Source organism: Electrona antarctica (genome assembly GCF_951216825.1).
Source record: "Electrona antarctica genome assembly, chromosome: 1".
Taxonomy (NCBI): Eukaryota; Metazoa; Chordata; class Actinopteri; order Myctophiformes; family Myctophidae; genus Electrona; species Electrona antarctica.
In genome coordinates this window covers 33,931,358-33,953,113 of record NC_136806.1, presented here as the reverse complement: position 1 = coordinate 33,953,113, position 21,756 = coordinate 33,931,358, and the positions used below count along the sequence as shown (strand labels likewise).

General features: G+C 41.5%; 2 protein-coding genes across 2 annotated transcripts; one reads left to right on the top strand and one right to left on the bottom strand.

Moving 5' to 3' along the window:
• Nucleotides 1-119: 119 nt before the first annotated feature.
• nxt2 (nuclear transport factor 2-like export factor 2) lies at nt 120-3,378 on the top strand. Its single transcript, XM_079501102.1, has 4 exons — nt 120-295; nt 1,097-1,183; nt 1,677-1,821; nt 2,670-3,378. Exons 1-4 carry the CDS (start codon nt 278-280, stop codon nt 2,852-2,854), a joined length of 435 nt encoding a protein of 144 aa, XP_079357228.1. The 5' UTR covers nt 120-277; the 3' UTR covers nt 2,855-3,378.
• acsl4a (acyl-CoA synthetase long chain family member 4a) lies at nt 2,960-21,519 on the bottom strand. The gene is made up of 15 exons (XM_079501091.1): nt 21,419-21,519; nt 16,540-17,067; nt 15,807-15,984; nt 14,666-14,775; nt 13,076-13,217; nt 10,690-10,840; nt 8,401-8,524; nt 7,888-7,959; nt 7,422-7,561; nt 6,801-6,973; nt 6,619-6,693; nt 6,313-6,501; nt 5,424-5,538; nt 4,689-4,846; nt 2,960-4,132 (listed from the first exon to the last, which is right to left on the bottom strand). Exons 2-15 carry the CDS (start codon nt 16,894-16,896, stop codon nt 3,975-3,977), a joined length of 2,142 nt encoding a protein of 713 aa, XP_079357217.1. The 5' UTR covers nt 16,897-17,067; nt 21,419-21,519; the 3' UTR covers nt 2,960-3,974.
• Nucleotides 21,520-21,756: the final 237 nt, after the last annotated feature.

Genomic DNA, 21,756 nt, shown 5'->3' with positions numbered 1-21,756 from the left:
CTATCCCACTGAGATAGAATAAGCACTTCCGCATTCCATTGTTACAATGGGAGTCAACGTTAGTGTCGCCACTCTCTTACTAGATTACTCTGTGACCCCTGAGGAAGTAAATGCAACGTTTACTTCCTGTAGTGTGGACACAGGAGGAGGGGAAAGGCAAGCAAGACAAGACAACAAGACGAAATAATTCAGAAAGGGAAAGAAAAAGTCTCCACGTCTACTGATTTTGTGTTTATATTAACTAAATTATTTAACTGTTATTCCGAAGCCCGGACTCATGGCGTCTGTTACAGTGGTAGGTGCTGTTGTTGGGAAATGTGATGATGTTTATGCCTCAGTAGCCAGCTAGCTTGATGGCTAAAGTAGTAAAGCCTAATTTTAATATGCCTACTCATTAATAGCACACAACGGGGTTGGAAGTTGGAACTTGGGGCAGTCCTATATAAATGGTACTAAATAGGTATCTTTATAGAAATGGGTGTTTTAACAAGTTTGACTCTAGCTGCAGCATTTTTGTAGTTGAGACGACCGTGGCTGGTCCGTCCCTACTCCTAGCCCTGGTCCGTCCCAAAGAATACCATACGACTCGCCCCCGCGAAAGAAAATAATTTAGTTAACAATTAATTTAGTATTTACCTCCCTCCCTGAAATTATCTTATATACAGATGTATTTGATTGTATAGTAGTCGATCTCTATACTCTGTCAAATCAAGAAAGAATAACATGAGACAGAGACGGTGACTGCTAGCAGTTAATTTCGTTTTATTAAAAACATTTCTCCTGATGTAGCCCATGTTTTGTAATGGCATAGTCATGCTATTATGCCCATGGATATACAGAGTGAACTTAACAATGCAAAAATATATATAATACCTTTTATATAATCACCAACATGAATTATGTTTGTTATTTACAGCTAGGTAGAGTAGTGGGGCGAGATGGAAAAGGGGCGACCGTACCTGTTTGGTTACCGTCCGAAATACAACATAGGCATGTATTCTAAATGGCGAACACACCGTGCACCGTGGCACAATCACTATGATTTCCCTGACTTGAGCCTGACTAAAATAAAAATGTATTCTTTCTCACACTCAAGGATTTTAGGACACATGCTGACCAGTCATGTAGGTACTCGGAAGAATTCATCAACATTTATTACGACTGCATGGACAAGAAAAGGAGGGTGAGTGTTGTTGATTTTTTGTTTCATGATGAGCTTGCAAATATGAACTTGTTGCCTACTAGTGTACAGTGGTTCCCAAACTTTCATGTCAAGGACCCCCAAATTGACACTAATTAGTTTGCGGACCCCCATAAGAGAAGAATTTTACGGCTCTAGCAGTGATTCTCAACCCATTTAATTTCAAGGGTACCACCCGTTTAATATGAATTAGTCTACGGACTGCCATTTAATGGCATAAAAATGTATGTTAATTTAACTCTGAGTGTTCCATTTGTACACTCAGAGTTACAGACATATAAAGGTCCATTTGGTTCCAAACTATCATTTAGCTGTGGAACCCCTGGAACTCGATCGACCCCTGGGGGTCCCTGGACCCCACTTTGGGATTGGGAACCACTGGCCTAGTACAATATGGATTACATGTTGTATGGTATTTGTCCTTATCTTACTCTTATTCTATCTCTCTCTACTCACCCTCTATTTTTGAACACAGAATTTAACACGACTCTACCTGGACAAAGCAACCTTGGTGTGGAATGGAAATGCAGTGTCGGGTGTGGACGCGCTGAGCGACTTTTTTGAGTCCCTGCCGTCCAGTGAGTTCAACGTTCAGACACTGGACTGTCAGCCTATTCATGGTGAGAATCAACACTCAATATCGCCATGACTGTCTCTACGGTGTACTTTCTTAGGAATTAGTTGTTCTTGATATAAGTAATTTAAGTTGGACTGGCTTGTTGGTATCAGCTGCATGCACTGGGAGATGGATTTCAGAGGAGAAGCCCAACACCTAGCATCAGCTCCCAGTACTTACTGCACGGCTTGTCACACCCATTATCTTTAAATAAATACTTTTTGAAACATCTATGGGAAAAGTGCATGGGACTGCGACGCTCTATAGTACAAAGCAGAACCTCCAGTTTGTGTGCAGTGGCTGAGCATTGGAGGAGATATGTAATGGAGAAAATTACAAGATCTATTCACCGATTTATAATGGACATTCATGAATGGATTTGAATATGTTGCTTGATATTGTTATATCGAACCCTTGCGATAATCTGCAAATACATTTGAAGTTAGGGTTAGTAATGTCAGTCAATGCACAGAATGCAGCCTACTGAATTTCTCAAACGTCACAATATAATGTTTTGTGCTAGACAGTTGCGGTAGGTCAGACCCGAGTCCTGGGTCGAGTCCCGTTCATGACGACCTCGGACCTTTGCTGCATGTCTCGTCACTTGAAACTATCAAGTCAGAAAAGCCAAATATTAAATAAAAACCTTTGAACTCAGACCACTAGCATATTTCAAGTGCCATCCGGCCCAAACAAAGTTTGAAACTTTTTGGACTTAACAAGAGATTTAAAATGTTTTCCCATTGACCACCTGTAGCGGTCCTGGACCATTGGTTGAGAACCAGTGTTTTATTAATGCATTCTTAAACTAATTTATTTGGATTTCAACATTTTTTTCCCCTTCATTTTCAGAACAAGCTACACAAGGCCAGACGACATTGCTGGTTGTGACTGGCGGACTAGTTAAATTTGAGGGGAACAAGCAGCGTTTCTTCAACCAGAACTTTCTCCTAACAGCTCAGCCTTCGACTAACAGCGACCAGCCTGTATGGAAGATTGCCAGCGACTGTTTCCGCTTTCAAGACTGGAACAGCTGATCAGTGTCAAGAATTCTATTGTATTATGGTGTAAATTAAGATGTTCGGCTTTGACTTTGTTATACGTTGTTTTGTAATTAAAGAAATAAAACAAGTTTGATAACCTTGAGTACAAAATGACATTTATTTACCACATTTCACAATGCATGTGACTTAATGATGGAATAATTACAGAATTGTAACAGTATTACAGAACACACACAACCGCTAAAAGTTCATGTTCCGCAAGTGTCTAGTTATTTCTACAAGACAATTACAAAGAAAATCCTATTGAACAGATGTCACTTCAGAAAGCATTGAGACCTTCATTAACTGAGGTATATGCAAACCTTTACAGTATGCCAGTGATACTAGCTTAAAATACTTACTCTAATAAATAATTCAAGGTGCTCACAGACAGCAGTTTCGACAGATGTTGACTTCTATACAACTTCATACTAAGACAGTTGAATAAATTAAATATCTTCCTGAGTCATGTTTATGTTTTACACATTTGGTCTGACCATCTCAATGCATTGACACAAGTACAAAATAAAGCAATATTGTGGGTTGGCCAGGATAGGCAACGAGCAAAACAAATCTGTGCTTTCAAGCTTCAGTCTATATCCCATGGCTGGGCCAAATCTTTGTGTAAATGTGTTTAAAAACACCTAGTAAACATCACATGGCAGTAACGGGTCACTGTACTACTAGCCTTTTGATCTAAAGCCACCTGCTTCTGCACACCTGTACTATAGGCTCAAGGCACAGTAACATCTTCAACAAAGGCCAATAGAAACCTACTTAAGTCATTAACTACTAATGTTAATATTTGATGGAATGACTGCAGACAACCCAAAATACACCGATGAAATATATCTATTACAAAACAGTACAAATAGATTGAAGTGAATGGCAGTTGAGTGCCGTTGTGGTCTTGCACCCTTTACCTCTTCTCCCAAGCAAAAAAAGTAAATGTAAAGCAGCACAGTTTAGCCAATCAAGTACAACTATACAGTTTCAGCATTTGTTCATACATTTTCGGTACACAAAGTCCTTTGAGAAATTCAAATGGGTACCTGAAATGTTATTTACATATTTAAACAGTGGCAATAGGGAGCTCTAGGTTCAATTGTCACATTTATTTACCTCCATACATTCTCTCTATATATTGGATGTAGTGTTTCTTAAGCTCTGTCCTCTTCAGCTTGAAAGCATCAGTGACAAGGCCTGTTTCTGGAGTCCACGGCTCTGGGCTTAGATGGACCTTCATTGGGATTTCAAACCGTTGGAGTTTATCTACATGGATGAAATAGAAGATGCAACAGAGAGGTAGAGTTCAGTAATTAATATATATATTGTATTTATTTTCGTGGAGAGTGTAGCTTAGATTTATTTAAAAAAAACAGGCTGTTGACTTAGTTTATAGTTATTGCATATATCATTGTATATTATATTGTTAATACTTTTTTGAATTGTGTGTGATTACTAAATACTACAATCATCCACTTATCTAATACCTTGATGATTTCTTATATTGTGTGTATATGTCTTGATGAATTGAATACAGTATGATCACAATGGAAACAAGCCCTGGGGGCATTTTGTGTTATCTTTTTAGCATTATTGTTAACCGTATCTTACATTTTGCAAACCGTTTATAAAGTTTTCAATCAATCGAGCTCTGCCGGTTTATTGGTTGGGCTCTGTTGTATCATATCGGTGCAAAATCCACATATAAAAATGGTGTACTTTAATTCCAGCACAAACATCTACTATGCCGGCATCGTATCGGTAAGCGATATAAAATCTATCCATCTCAAAAATCCCATATCAGCTGGCTTTTAAATCTTACTTGTAGCAGCCACTTCCTTAATGCCCTTCAGGACCTCTCTCTCCATGTCCGGGTGGGTGCAGATCTCTTCCCATGAGCCTGCTATGCCTCTCTGCTTCGCCAGTTCCATCAGACACTTCTGGTTGGGCACCACAAAGCTGATCACATAGTTCTGCTCACTGCAAGGACAGGGACCAGAAAGAGAGTGGCTATTAAGCTTATTTTTTTATAGCCGTTTTGTATAGTAGCCATTTCTATTATTTAGCGTTTCTTTCCCCCCGCTAACTAACTAAGGTTGCATTCACACCTCTACTTCGGGAGACTCGATGCGAATGGGCGGAGAAGTTGCATCATTCTTGCATATTTAATTTGCTGCGTATGTGTTCAAATCATGAACTACACAGTGAAATATATACTTTGAGTAATAGTTAGGACTTGAGGTGTGTCGTCGGGGACTGGACGTTGTGTTTGTGTGTGTGTGTGTGTGTGTGTACACACACTGTTCTTTTGGGCACAGCGCAAAATGATCCTTAGTTTACAATCTGTACTCCCATAGATTATCCGAAATATAAAATTATTATGCATATGCCATGTTAGCTATACAGTTTGAAGTATTTATATTTAAAGATGAAGAAAGTCTCCACTCGGATGCCCACACACAGTGATAGCCTTCCATGTTTACGCACAGACAGAATATTCTGTACACTACATGTTTTTATGCATCAAATATGGCCAGATGGCCATAGATTCACTCACCTGTTTGCATATGCACAGATGTTGTCAATTAGGGAGCAAGTCTTCAGAGCCGACTCCACTTTCCCCAGGGACACATAGTCCCCTGCCTGCAGTTTGACCAAGTCTTTCTTACGGTCTAAATAAAACATGAAATGAATTCATCACATCACATAATAAAATATTAAATATAGTGTAAATGACTTGACTCACGAGTATGAAGAAAGTAGTAGTAGAGTAGGTCAACAGATAGTGTATGAAACTATGTATGAATAATGCTTCTCAGGAGAGTCCCATCAGATTATTTGTTTCCAAGTTTGTTAGAATTTGGCGAAATTAATCACAATTGATATTTTCCACAGATTGGTTTAGTCATTCCTTTATTCTGTTTACACTATTAACTACCACAAAATGTGATAATTTATCATCATACAGTACATATCTATTTAAATGTTTACCCATTGACTACAAATAATGAAGACTTTACCAAGTATGGCAAAGTATTTAATATACATGTCACCATGATGAAGTCAGACATTTAATATAAATTTGTAAAACCTTTTGGAAAGACTTTAAATCAATGCTTTCCTTCAGCTGCATTAAAATGCAACAATAACCAAACAAAAAGGTGTTCACTGTATACTATACAGTGAACACTTCACCTTTGTTTGGTGTATAGGATTACTTATCTCAAGCAAGCAAGTATCTGCAAGTTAATTTGGTTTAGAAAAAAACAATCTCTTGGAAGGCCAAGAAAACAGAAAATTGGCAACGAGTATACAGTATGTGTCTTCTAGAGATCTATACAGTGAGCTAAATGTGCCAAAACATGGTCCTTTTAGTTGATTCATTGTTCAGCCCTAGATAGAACAACAACAAATGAAAGTATGTTTTTAAAAAAAAGGTTACATACCCACTATTTGAAGGCAGCCATCAGGGTGGATCTCTCCTATATCACCGGTGCAGAACCAACGCTGGCCCTTGTCATCCTCAAAAAAGTCCTGATCGTTGCCCTCACTTCTGTAGTAACCCATGGTGACGTTGGGACCACCGATCATGACCTCACCTCTGGGGAGCGGCGTGTCTTTAGTGGTGTAACCTCCTGTATAAAATTACAACGGAGAGACGTTAAGTCCTGTGATATGGAAAATGCATTCTGTACTGGGACCCGATTTTGCCGTCATATGATGTCAAGAACTCTCAGCCTGGGCAGCCATACCTTCAGACCAGTCCCTGAGTCTGATCTCACAGCAAATGAGAGGAGCTCCCACACGACCCGTGCTGATGTCGGCAACTGTGTAAAGTGTAAGAGATCGGACAATCGTAAGTTACTGACCATTTCCATTTTTAGTTTCTCCACTTTTTTTAGTCATCTCCCTGCTCACTTTTAGTTACTCTTACCCTCTGTGATGGTGCCTGCTCCACAGGTCTCAGTAAGACCGTAGCCTTGGCCCACAGGACAACAGAAACAGACATTCATGAATCTCTGCGTCGCCGAGGACAGAGGTGCTCCTCCCGAGAGCATCATCCTCACCCGTCCTCCAAGCAGAGATCGCACCTTACGAAACAGCAGCCTGTAGAGACAGATAAGACAGATGTCATTAAGGTGGCCTTAAAATGTTTGAATGCCCGAGGGGCGTGGGTTCTTCATTACCGATGGTTAAATTGAGTAACTCAATTATATTGCGAACACTACACAAATTCTAAATGAGAAATATTCTAAAGAAATTAGCCCAAAGAGAAATGCAGTGGATATACACACAATACTATGACACCCAATGGACTGAATGATGACTATAGATAGCTTGAAATGCTTTTTGGGTTAAGACTGAAATGACTTGAATTCGCTTATTGTGAATGCTCTGATGAAGGCTCATAGCTGGCCCGAAACACGCTTAAAGCGTTCATTTTTGGTGTGTGCCAATAAAGAAATGGAAATGTGAATACTTTGTCTGCCATTGAACTACACAAATTCTTTGTACCCTGTGGGCAACATAACGAGGACAGAACAGGCTCTCTTACGCGTTGCAGAGTGGTGCATCGTAGCCTTTCTTGATCTGCTCCAGTTTGTAGTTGTAACCCAGATTAAACAGCGTCTTCTGAATGTAACTCATGTCTTGCACTTTGCTCATCACATTCTTGTTGATGCGATCCATGATTTCCTGGTTGGGGAAAAGACGAAGAGTGATTGATATGAGCTGAGAACAGGGAGGACACAAAACATAGAACCAGTGTTGATTTTGGCAGCATATTTTGATTTTAGTTTTAGTCATAGTCTCTTGAATAGTTTATTTAGTTTTAGTCACCTGGAATGTCTTAGTGCGTCAACTAAATATCATAAGATTTTAGTCGACTAAATCTACAGTTGATTCAGTCGACTAAAATGTATTTTGGCGGGCCTTGATACTGTTAGTCGACGAAAGGGAGGACACAGTACAGAACATAGAAATCAAAAGGTAAGAAGTGGTATATGAACAAGGGTTCGTACCGGTACGGCTGCCATAAGGGTGGGTTTGAGCACAGAGCTGTCTCCTTTACTTCCCCTCTTTATCTTGGTGGACTGGAAACAAGAGAAAAACATTGCTAATAGATAAATACAAGTGAATAGAATATGTGTATAGAATATCCTGCTATGTGAATGTATATACTTCTTGCCTCTGTGCGAGTTGTACACTTCACTTTGCACTCAATTCAACAAGTGTAAATGCATTATGTATTCAATTGATAGAAGTCGAATTGCATTTGTGGAGCGTATGCTACTACCCTGTGTATGCCAGTATGCCTTCAACATAATATTTATTCATCTACCTACAATGCTATACCAGCCTGTACAATCTATAGGGTAAATTATACAGTATACAGAGTATATTGCTATTTACTTTGTAATGGTGTAGATTCTATATTTCATATTTTGTACTTGAGCTATACCACTTATCTTCACATGTTGAGTCAATAGTTGGGAATAATCGTCTGTACTGTTGTTATTCTGTGTCATTTGTACCTGGTCCGACAGCGTCTGAGGGGAGGAGTAGCCAATCCGACAGCCATATGTCACGCATGAGATCTCCGCCGTCATTTCCAGAACATGAGCCAGGGGCAGGTAGGCGATGTATGTATCCTGGGGCCTAGCAGAACACACGGTCGAGCTTAATGTATTGTATACACACACCATCGCACAATGTAAATAAGTTAAGTTTACTTTTTACTTCATGTATGCATCTCTCGACAGACATGTAATGGGCTCTATGCACACAGAATAACTCTTACTACTTCTTGGCTGCTTCCCTACTTACCGATGATACTAATTAACCCAGTAAGAACTGAGAAAAGATTCTACAAATGTCTTCGAAATCATGATAGTTTTCTGAAAAACCTATGTTTCTATATCAGTGGTGCTCAAGGTATTTCATGTCAAGGAGCCCAAAAATGATTTGGCCGCCGACACCCATCTGAAAATATGTTGTTCCAGGGACCCCCCCAGAAGCAAAGAGATGAGTTAAAAACATGCGCTGTGAAAGAATATATATTCAAAGATGTGGCCACATTTTCACGATTTTCATAGTACGGCATTCTGTGCCATACTATGAACTTGTAGATTTGCTAATTTAACAGCTAACATTTAAAATAATGGTTAAAAAGCTATAAGGCGACACAGATGCGTCCTCAGGTCTAAATGGGTTAAGGCTCTGTTCCATTTAGTGTGCAGTGGTTCTCAAACTTTTTAATTTCAAGGACCCCCATAACTCAGTGTACAAATGGAACCCCTTACGGGTCCATTTGGAACCCCACTCAAGGACACTTTGAGACCCACTGGTGTAGGTGTTTCCAGTGAGCCAACATGCACAGTAGCAGCACCCTGACTCTGTTTGACCACAATGGAACAGACCCTGCATTAGTATCATCAGTAACACCTGCGAAGGAAGTAGGGAAGGGGCCCAAGTTATTTTCAAAATGGCATCACCGTGTGCATAGAGCCCATTGTCACAATGTCTGAACTACACTAAGAAGAAAGATGGTGGCAGCAACAAGTGTCTAAAATCTGCTGCGTGTCTGCTTTGAATGACTATCAACCAGTAGGTGTCACTGTCCTACCCGACAGCAATGCATGGTCTACATTTCTCAATGTGGACTGTGGAGTCGGGAGACCACCTCCAAGCACTGCAGATGTGCTAGTTATATTGTATTATTACATGGCTTGGTTGAATGCTTGATTCTGATTGGTCAATCGCTTAATTCAGCGGTGAGTTCTCATCATAATGACCGCTCCACTGTATAACAGACCACTGCCTAATCAAACCCTCTGAGCACCAGCTGCGCGGCTGCGCCCCGCTTGATTTACTGCTGTTTCCAACATGACAGCCATGTAAACACACACACACACACACACACACACACACACACACACTAGTGACACACAATGTAATTTACAGCTAAACATTTGAGAGAGAAATAGACGAAGCAGGACCCGAAAATGGATTCTATTTGATCAACTCACTTCCTTGTTTTCAGACAGTGCTCCAGCCCTGCAGCTGGGCAGACGCAGCCAGCGCGAACTTATGGAATACTTTTTTTGTTGTGTTTTGGGTCAATGTATTAATTTATGTTAGGTAGCCATGTAATAAGCGGATAATATCTGGCTAGGTGGTCATTGTCGGGACATAATTCACCTTCAGGGGGTTTAACAACCTCGGCTTCGTCTCAGTGGTTAAACTCAATTATCTCCCGACAATGACCACCTAGCCAGATATTATCCCTTACTTAACATACTTTGTAATTTTACCCCAATCTATATGGTAGATTCTAGAAGTATATTTTGTTCAGAGTGAATTTATACTGTAGCAGATTTTCCATGACTTTCAAATAAAGGCTTAAAAATGCCCCCCAAAATATGTTTTATTCATTGATTTACTCTCGATTTCTCATAATATATTTAAAATAACATACCACCACCATTAGCCTTTTCATGCCGTGCACCCCCTAGAAGGCACTCACGCACCACAAGGGGTGCACGCTCCACAGTTTGGGAACCACTGCACTAAGCAACTCAAAGCAAGGGTGAATACCAACCACTTGCCATTTTGGCAATTCTTTGGGAGGCGCTAGCCACACATTTAGCCGTGTTGCTCATTCCACGATCGCCCGATCCTTGCAAGCTATACCTCGATGTAAAGGTGACTAATAAACGATTAAAATACAATACCAATTGGTATCATTAAAGTGGAGAAATAACGGACCAAAGTTAAGTTTCCGAACTTTTGCTGCCGAGTTTAGTCAAATGTCTGATACTCACCCTAGTCCTGGGATGCGCTCACACTGGCCGGTCATTCCAGCGATCAGGTTGCTGTGGACGATCATGACTCCCTTGGGTCTGCCTGTGGAGCCGCTGGTGTACATCACCACAGCCAGGTCCGAGGGCTCTGGCCTGACCACTGGCCTGCTCACTGTGTGAGGACAAACAGTCATCATTAAGCCCTATACTTTGTCATACGATTAATACCAGAAATAGTCAAGCTTGTAATTAATTACCCCCACATTGACACTTATTAGCCCGCGGACCCCCATTTGAAAAGATATGCCAGAGACCCCCCATAAGAGAAGATTTTTTTACGGCTCTAGCAGTGATTTTCAACCATTTTAATTCCATAGTTGGTTCCCAAGGTACGTTTTTGCCATCACTTCGGTCAAGGTTCTGCGAGCTGCGGCAATACCAAAAGGTGACTTGAAAACACTGCAGACTGACTGGTTGGTCACTATGGATCGGTCACTAAGGTCAGAGAGAATCATCACTCGTGGCCTTCTTTATACCGCATGTGAGCTCCCGCATACCGTCATAATTAAATATTGGAGGTATCTGCATCCGTTTGCCCGTTATCTGTAATGATTTACTCTCATCTTCTTCGTAAGCATACAGAACAGATATGCTTGTGACACCATGCTCAAGTCTAGTACTTTGTCAAAGATACTGCAAGCCCAAAACACATGAGATGTCATCATGTCACTGACCCACTGTGACTGCACAACTCATATACAGTATTTTAGAACATTAGAAGTTCACCTAGAGAACGGGAGGGTAGGCTGGGCAAGTGTGACCACTCTTGGTCATTCTGCCCAACCTAAGGGGAAAGGTTGCACAAACAAAAAGGGGGAATGTCACCAATAATAATAATGATGTAAACCTAACTCTGTACTTCTCCCTGAATAAAGAAATATAGTTTTTAAAAAAAAGTTCACCTAGATAATATAAATATGCATCTTTCCCTTTATCTCATGACTGAATGCCCAGCACAGATTCTGATCCCGTCTGTGCTGTCCATCTCCTGTCAGTCATGAGTCATCGATACACAAGGACAGGGACAGACTGTTTGACCCTGTAAGGACAGGGACAGACTGTTTGTCCCTGTAAGGACAGGGACAGACTGTTTGACCCTGTACGTGTCATGACCAGTATCTGTATCGATTTACTCTCATCTGACCTGCATTTGACCAGTGGCTGTACTATTTAATCTTCAATATATTACAACAAGGGTGCCGTCTGCAGTGGACAATGAAGAAAGCGAGTAAGAGTTGAATTGGCATCATGAAATTACTCGGGCTGCCATTAATAACAATGGAAAAAAGAGCTGTGCGCAGACAAATTCCAATTTATATCTCTCAGATGCCTAGCTGTGTATCACAACCAAGCGCATGAAACAAAATAAGGGTTCACAATTGTTATTCACAGCAGCAACTACATTAAATGTATTTTTATTTCAATGTTATTTTATTGATTCATATTAATGAAATTTGAGCATTTTAAAGGGAGTAGTTCTATTCTGCACGTGTCTTCCCCCCCATAATGCACGTAGGATGTGCATTATGAAGTTTTTGTCTTTGAATCACAACCAAGCTCACACACTATGCCAGTGGTTCCCAAACCTTTTAGCCCATGACCCAAACAAGACATTTGATGTCTCCCCTGGACCCAAACTAGAAAATAGCAGATCCACAAGCACACAAGCTTGTAGATCGGCTATTTTCACTACTTGTTTTCTAATTTATGGAATTTCATTGATTTCTTCATATTGAAGAAAAAAATCATTGCATTTTATTTTTAAATCATGAAAATATTTGATTATTTTTTAAAGATGTTTTTTTTAATGTAGGAATCCAAAAAATAAGGGACCCATAAAAATGTGTCTGTGACCCAACATTGGGTCCGGACCCACTATTGGGAACCAGTGCACTATATACCAAATTGGTTCTCAAAGTGGGGTCCAGGGACCCCTAGGGGTCCTTGAGGGAGTTCCATGGGGTCCCTAGCTAAATTAGAGATACTGGTAGTTAGGAAGTAGGAACCAAATGGACACTTATGGGTCTGTAACACAGGGTGTACAAATGGACCTTTATGGGTCTAACTCAGAGTGTACAAATGGAACCAAATGGACCCTTGTGGGTCTGTAACTCAGAGAGTGTATAAATAGAACCAAATGGACCCCAACGGGTCCATTTGTACACTCTCAGAGTTAAATTAACAGTGAAAAACTTGAAATTAAACGGGTTGAGAATCTCTGCTAGAGCCGTAAACATCTTCTCTTATGGGACTCTTTTCAAATGGGGGTCCGCAGGCTAATTAGTGTCAATTGGGGGGGGGGGGGGTCCTTGACATGAAAAAGTTTGAGAACCACTGCACCACTCACTGTTTTCGGGCTGGGCCCCCAGCTCATTGACCGCCTGCATGCTGTGGATGGTGAGCCCTGCTGGGTACACTTCAGTGCTGCTTGCCCTCTTCTGGTCCACACAGATCACATGTTTCAATGTGGGGATCTGTGAGAGCACACTCTGTACAGAGAGAGAAGAAGAAGCGAGGACAGAACAGATCACCACAAAGCCCGACATCACACGATAAAGATGTTCACTTGTAGACAATTGGCATCAGATTTCAGCCTAGCTAAAGGGGATGTCTTCATCAGATCGCGGTCGCTGATGGTTTCGGTGGTCAGTCAGCCAATCGTCTTTTACGGAAAATGTGCATCGTGTCAATTACTATCATGTTGAGATTTTATCATATTTCAGAGAAATGATTGTGCTGTGATCATGTAAGGCTGAGTCTGTGCATTGTACAGGAAGCAATACAACTAACTAAACTATAGTTTTGGGTTTCTACTCAAACCGGGACCCCATCGGCAAAAAGCTGGCTGCTGAATCTGAAACATTACCTTCTACTAGGGATGCCCCGATCACGTGTTTTGCTCCTGATCCGATTAGATTTTGAGTATATGCTGATACCGATTTTTCCCATCAAAATATATTTATATTTGTATAGGACACCGTTATGCCATATCACAATATCCAAAATCACAGACAATATCCAGTCTAATATCATGATATGGATATTGCTACTAGGGATCGTTCTTTTAAAATGCCATGATCGGGCCCGATTTACAATCACGTGATCAGATCGGGACAACCCTACTTTCTACCTACTGTAATTTCCCATGTTCCCTATGAGCAAGCTACAAATTCATACTGCATCCATTAGACCAGGGGTTCTAAGATTTTCAGGTGAAAATATCTCCAGGTATATAAAAACTTTAATAACACGGACCAAATTTTCAAACACTAGGATGATTCAGAGCCGTTTGTCATCTCTCTGTGACCGTCAACCACACCCAGTCTCATGACACGCAATGGCCTTTGTAATGACTAATAAATATTTAAAGAGGCTACTGTAGCCAAACAGTTACAAATTTCAAATGTATAAATGTGATCATTGTTGCAAATGTCGGCGTGTCAGATTAGGATCATCGAAGCTGAAACCACACACCAGCTTGAAAACCCAAAGTACACTGACAAAGACGACGGAACAATAACGGAACTGTGTTTTCCGATTCAATTGAGCCTCTGTGGATGGGTGCTACATTCGGCTGCTCTGAACAGTCATTTGCATTTTAACTACCGAGTCAGCCATGGACCAGTAGCAGCTCACAATGACCCGAGTCAAGCTGAGTCTTTCTAAATAATAACTTTGAATAATTGCGTCCCCTTTTGTTGTTGTTTGGGTAGTGGCAGTGGCAGGTAGTGGAACCTGTCTATCAAATAAGCCTCTGAATTGAAGTTCCCAAGTAAACATTGTAGTGATGTAAAACAGATGTAATTCACTTTACAAATGCTGCAATTGAAGCAAAACTTCAACATCCTTATCGCTTGGGATCCCACAACATACACAGATCATACTGGAGTAGTGTGTTAAGTTTGTTGATGTGGATTGTGGATGGATGTCTGCTCACCTTCAGTTTAGTCTCAAGCAGCTCAACGCTGGTGACGAGATGTGTGACTCCGGTTTCGTTCAGTCCAAATGCCACTGCATCTTCTCCAAGGGTGGCATAAAATGTCACCACTGTAGAGTGACGACAGATTAATAAGAGCAAAAGCAGCAGCCATAAAACAGAAGGCAGTTAAATGACTGCTAGGTTAGTAATAACTAGAAAAAGTGCCCTTCTGGGCACAGGTCTCCACCAGGAGGATAGGAGTGTGTGTGATGTTTGGCAAAATGTTTAGGAGTGATATAAACGTTTGTTTGTTTGTTTTTTGCAACAATTTTCTTCATTTTGTTGAGGAAATGCAGAGCCAGATCACTCATAGCATCTCTGAGGATAGAATTCTGGATGAGCAGGACATGTGCAGCATTTTGTACAAAACGGGCCACTCCTGAAAACTTTGGAAGGCAATCTTAGCCAATCAGTGTAGAATCTGAGAAAGCAAACAGACTTGTCTTGATCACATGACTACAGAGATCATGTATACCGATTTGCATGAGATTTGGATGAAATCTGTGCGACTAATATAAACAATGTGTTTTGCAGAAATCGGCCTCATGGTGGCGCTATAACCGGCAGATGTGGAGGGATGCAGGGAAAATGTTTTTCCATGGCCTCTAGGGAGTGTGCATACAAAGTTGTACACAGATCGATGCAGTTATAGGTAAAAACAGGAATTGCCCTGTTATAACGCCACCATGAGGCTGGTTTGGAAAACAAATTGTGTCATGTCGTCCTCAGCCTAGTGGAAATGTGCGTGTATAATTTCACGGAAATTCCACACTGTTTGTGATTTGTGGCATTTTGTTGGAAACGGACAAATCATGTAAGCGGATCTTAGCCAATCAGGAAGGAAGATGGGAAATGGTGCAGATCCGTGTTGATCACATGACTATGGAGATAGTGTATACCGAATTGTGTGATGTATGGATAAAATGTGTATGAGTAATCTACAGAAATGTTTTTTGCCTAAATCTGCCTCATGGTGGCGCTATAACAGGCCGTTGAGGAATATTTGGGGCAGAGGTTCGTCGTTGGCATCCAGGGAGTGTGTGTGCAAAGTTTGGCATGGATCGGGCCAACGGTGCCGGAGATTGACATTCTTCCTTACAGGGAAAGTTGCGTCTAAAGCAGGCCTGTGCGGTGATCATCCACTCCGCTCTGGTCTCACAGAAGATGGCCACTTTGCTTTTAGGTTGCTGTCCCAGCGCTGCCAGTCCACTGCCAAACTGGTTGACGAGAGTGTCCACATCCTGGTAGGACAGCCAGCGATACTCTCCCAAGATCAGCTGGAAGGTGGGGGTACTCATTAGACGTCTTCACAGTCATTAATCATGCTATGAAAGTGTTGCTATGCACCATTTACACTCTGTACGTCACCAATACTGGTTTGACCTTTTATGTAGCAGTTTTATTAATTGAATTGCCCAGTCTTGTTTATTTACTAATATACCTTATTTCACGCATCATATACAGAAGTTAATGTTGATTGTGAAACTGATGAGTCGTCATCAGTTCTAATCATCAATTCCCCCATCAGTCATCAGTCTGTTCCCCCATCAGTCATCAGTTCCCCCCTTCTAAGTGTTGATTGACCCTATTGTGTTAAATTATGTGCTTGGCTCCATGATTGGAACATGCATAAAAGGTCCAATGACCAAAACATATCAAATTGTATGTAGGCTTGTTTGTGGAAGTTGCATGGCATGCAGCATTGGTGTGGTTTGGGCTAGATGTACACACCATTTTAACATTAAATTATCTCACACAATAACCCATTAATTGTCTCTGAAGGATCGTTTTGTTTTTTAAAATGCAACTCACTAAAAGACGGGATTGCGTACCTTTTTAAATACTTTACCGCTGGGCTGTGGCTCATTCTCTTCACTGAGGACGTCTCTGGTGCCGAGGCAGTGCGACTGTCCAAAACGTTGCACGGCATGTTCAAACAGTTTATCCAGGGTGTCCTTGCCTGGGAAGTCCTCAGTGGCCAGGGACTCAAAGTGGTCCATGCAGCGATAGGGCCCCTCTGCGCGGCCCGAAGTGGAGTGGGCCTTGACCCTTTTCGACTGGGCCTGCCGCTGCCCAGCATGGGTGATGTAGTACCAGGGAAGGAAGGACAGGAAAGAGTACAACCACACCAGGAGGTGTAGGGGGAGCAGGAGGACGGAGTGGAGAACAGAGTCTGACTGGAGACCCATGTTGGAGGCACTTCAAGTACCGACAGAACCGTACTGCCGGGTTTTTTTGGGGGGGGGAGGGCGATGGACTGGATTTGAGGAGCACGGAGGTTCGTCAGAGACGGTGGTTTTAAAGCTCACAAATAAATATATCCAGCTGGCCCATGCACCAAACAACACTCGGATCTAAAACTGGAATAAAAAAAACAAATATTTTACTATGTATAACATTTAGTAGATAAAAGTAACAAGGAAAAAGAAACCTCAAAGAAAAGGAGATTCAGCATTTAATTTGTGATCGTTTGTTAGTCACATGTTGTCAGCTCTGTGATTAGAGGAAGGTGGTTTCAGAGCCAATTCAAACTGACTAAGCTAATTTACAAAGCGTGTTACATTTATATTCACCCTTTCATTCGTTCCACACCATTTTCCTGACAGCAGCATGTTGACACTTGGAAGACTATAGTGACTATGCCAGTGTATTCAGTAGTCGCCCTCTGACATACCGTAGTACACACACACACACACCACATATTTGTACTAAGGGTGTGTCTATCAATAATGCAGGTGTCTTTCCTCTCCTTGTATTTCTCAATAATCTCTGACGCAATGTTCCAAGGAAGTCACTTTTAGGTAGTTACTTAATCAAATTTGTCCTCAGTCGGTTTGTTTTTTTCCCCCTCTTGCTTTGTTGTTGGATGTATTTTCCTCGTCTTTAAAAACAGAACAAAAAAAAACTATGATTTAACAATGACACAAGTAGAATTGTGTATCTTATAACCTGCTGTGCCCAAATAAATAAATAAATATAAACAAATAAAAAATAAACTTTGTATTGTGTATGAGGTGAAGCATGGTGAAGACACAGCCCTACTGCCCAGACCAACTGCTGGCCAATAGCATGACAAGGATCACAGGCAAACAATGACAATCAACACACTGGCCAATGTTCAACATGATGAGACTCACAGATGACCAATGACATCACCAGTCAGGCTCACCCCACTCGGTGGTCAGTGAGGTGTCATTCTGAGTCGAGCTCAATCGGTGCATAACCTCTAACCTAGATTATATTGCCAAATCGGATGATACGTGTTCTGTGGTTTAAAATATGGAGTCAAATTACAGAGCCAGGAAGGATGAACAGTTTGAACACTGGAATGGTACAGGAATGCAGCTGCACAAATGCACAATGTTAGGAGGAATCCGAGGAATTATGGACCATCGGTCTCCCTGTGTGCGATGTACTTCAAACTTGACTGACATTATGTAGGCCTAAATAAAAACGTGTGTATTGTATATCATGAAATATAACAGGATCGTGGGATGAACACTGAACATTGACTTGAGCAAAGATAACTGATAATGTGACTGTAAGATAGCAAGCAAATACAAATAAACTCTTAAATTCAATGTAATATGTCATCCTTAAAATGTCTGATCTCAAGAAAAGTATATTGGTTTGGTCAGGTGACAGAGGCCACTCCGATAACCATGATGGAACAATTATGTTAAAATATGTTAAACTATATTCCGGTCTCTCCAGCTCTTTAGTAAATAGTCAAATATATAGTTCCAGGTCAATCTCATCCCATCAGGAGAGACTCGAGAGAGAACTCCTGAGGGATAAAAACGTGAAATTGCAAGTGATGAAACAAATATGAAAGGGAAGATAATATTAAATTCAAGCTGATGAATGGGTTCTCGCTTTCCTGATTGGATTAAACTGGTGACCCACCTGAAAATGTATGTTCTATGTTCTGATTGTTAAAGGAGAGAGATGGTGACTCAGAAATTAAAAATGTTTTAAGCCCACTTTAAGATCAGCAAGTTTAAGTTGAATATACTATATTCTGGCCATATTTCTAAGGTAGCCTATACGAGCAGTCTAAACATCATCATTTAGGATCAGTAGGAAATTATCTTTTCTGTCTAGTTCTACAGTTAATTAGGATCTCATGTCTAGACTGGTCTAGTCTGGTTAACAAACTGCCCTCCCACTCTGGGCTCTTTGGTGTAGAGCACATTACAACCTTCTACAAAAACCTAGGTGTTTGTAAAGACGATTTTAAACTAGTTATGGTAACAACTGATGAGGTAATTAAGAAACTGAGTGCCCTCCAACCCCACAAGGCCACAGGACATGACAACATTCCCTCCAAATTTCTCAGAGACTCAGCCATCTCTATAGCTCCAATCATCACCCACATAGTAAACCTCTCCATCAAACAGGGACAGGTCCCCCAAGATTTCAAACTGGCCAAAGTAACCCCCTTGCACAAGAAAGGGAGTAAATTAGACCCCGGCAACTACCGCCCTATTTCTATTCTTAGTTCCATCTCGAAAGTGATGGAAAAAATAGTCTATGAACAGGTTGAAAAGTATCTTGCCACTAATAAATTATTGTACGAGTTCCAATCTGGCTTCAGAACATCCCACTCCACTGACACATGCCTCCTCTATTTGAGCGACCACATCAAACAAGAGGTGGACGCTGGCAAATACTGCGGCATGGTCATGCTGGACCTCCAAAAGGCTTTTGACACCGTGAACCACTCCATACTGGTTAACAAGCTAAAAGCAATTGGTTTCGATAGCACATCAGTGAGCTGGATGCAATCCTACCTGGAGGGGAGAGAACAGATGGTGGAAGTGAACGGAACACTGTCCCCCCCCCTCCCAGTGAGCTGTGGCGTTCCACAAGGAAGCATACTAGGGCCTCTACTGTTCCTAATATATGTAAACGACATGACTTCAGCCTGTGACTGCAACTTGTTCCTGTTCGCAGATGACTCAGCACTGCTGGTCTCGGACAGGGACAAACTGCAGGTTGAAAATGCCCTCAGCTCTGAACTCGGTAGAATCTGCACCTGGCTCGCTGATAACAAACTATCTTTACACCTGGGAAAAACTGAATCCATTCTCTTTGGCTCTATTAGTAATCTCAGCAAGGCAAATGGCTTCTTGGTTAGAGTGGGTGACAATGTTATCACACGTAAAGATGAAATTACCTACCTAGGTTCCATCCTGGAGGCTAATCTTTCCGGTGATAAAATGGCCACCAACGTAATCAAAAAAGTCAACCATAGAACAAGATTCCTCTACAGGATCTCCTCACTGGTCAACAAAAACACCTTGAAGACCTTAACAGGAGCCCTTGTACAGGGTTTCTTTGACTATGCATGCACCTCCTGGTACCACAGCACCTCAAAGGCCCTTAAAACCAGGCTCCAGACTTCCCAAAACAAACTGGTCAGGCTCCTACTTGATCTAGCCCCCCGAACCCACCTCACCCCTGCCCACTTCGACAGGCTGGAATGGCTTAGGGTCGACGACAGAGTACAGCATCTTGCAATGGGTCTGGTCCACAAGATTCGATACACCACCAAGATACCCATGTACCTGTCTAGATACTTCCTTAATGTTAACGAAGTCCACACCCACAACACCAGAGGGAGTGCAACGAACCATGTACAACCCAGATTCGGCACAAACAAGGGACTAAATTCTTTTCGCTCCTATGCCACTAAAATGTGGAACGCCCTACCAACTGTCATTAAGACATGCGAATCCCTTGACTCTTTCAAAACCGCTCTCAAAGGGCACCTACGGACGGCTGCAATTCGAAACTGGCCCCTGTAAAATCGGAATCCCTCAAACACGAACGCAATGACAACACAAGAGACGGTCGCGGCCACACAGCCAACTCAAGGTATGGCCACTGAGCCAACTTGGGGACCCAACGCAAGGACAACACAAGAGATGGTCACGGCCACACAGCCAACTCAAGGTACGGCCACGGAGCCGACTTGGGGACCCAACGCAGCTCCTCCAAGGAAAACAAACAATTTAACGGAGCTGAACGTGAATCCCCCCCCCCCGCCCCCCCCTTTTTTTCCCCTCACTGTATATTTTTCTTTTCCCTTTTTACCTCCTTTTTGATGAATTCTTTTTTGATGAATTCCTGTTCTGTCTATAGAAGTGTCTATTTGTACGTCTCTAAATGTTTTGATGATTTGAACATGGTGGACCCTGTTGGAAACAAGTGTAATGCTTAATTGGGTCGTCCACTCACAGTTAACAGCCTTTGTATTGAGTTTGTGCTTGAAATGTACTGTAATTCTGCAAACTGTTAATAAATTCTTCAATCAATCAATCAATCAAAGACGTTACATTGCAGGAAGGGAGGGATGACACATTATCAGCATCACAGAGTCAGGAACAACAATGCTAGATCGCACGAATCAGATTTCCAACTGCCTATTACCTATTACCTGCCTATTACTAATTAAATAATAAAATGTAGCATAATACAAAATATTATGCTACATAACATAATACATTGAAGAGGCCACACACACACGTTGCTTTCATCATCATACATAGCGACGATGCTAATCATGACTGGAAACTCTAAATCCAGTTCAATACGATCCAGATAAATGAACGCTTACACAGATCTAAATGGGATCACGTTTGTAATCAGATTACCTAGAGTGCCCCCCACCCTCTGCTTAAACGGGCAGGCAGGTCACATTCTTACCTTGAAGCGGCCGTGTTGTACACCCGGGTCTAACGGTTACTGGGTCTCCTGCCAGTGACTGGGAAATGACCGAAAGTAACCCTTTCTAAGGCACTAGGAACCGGAAGTAAATACGTCATCTGATTCCATATTTCTAGACCAATGAGAAGCCACTCCGGACTGTTTCTTTCTTTCTTTCTTTTTTTTACAGCTTGAGGTTCATTCTGTGTCAAAGGAAATGGCGTCATGTATCGGTTAGTCAGTGGGACAAGTGGGTTCTCTCGTTATTATTTTTTTCTTTACATTCCAATTTAATTCGTGTTTGTTACGTGGGTTTGATGAATAACGGCCTATGAACA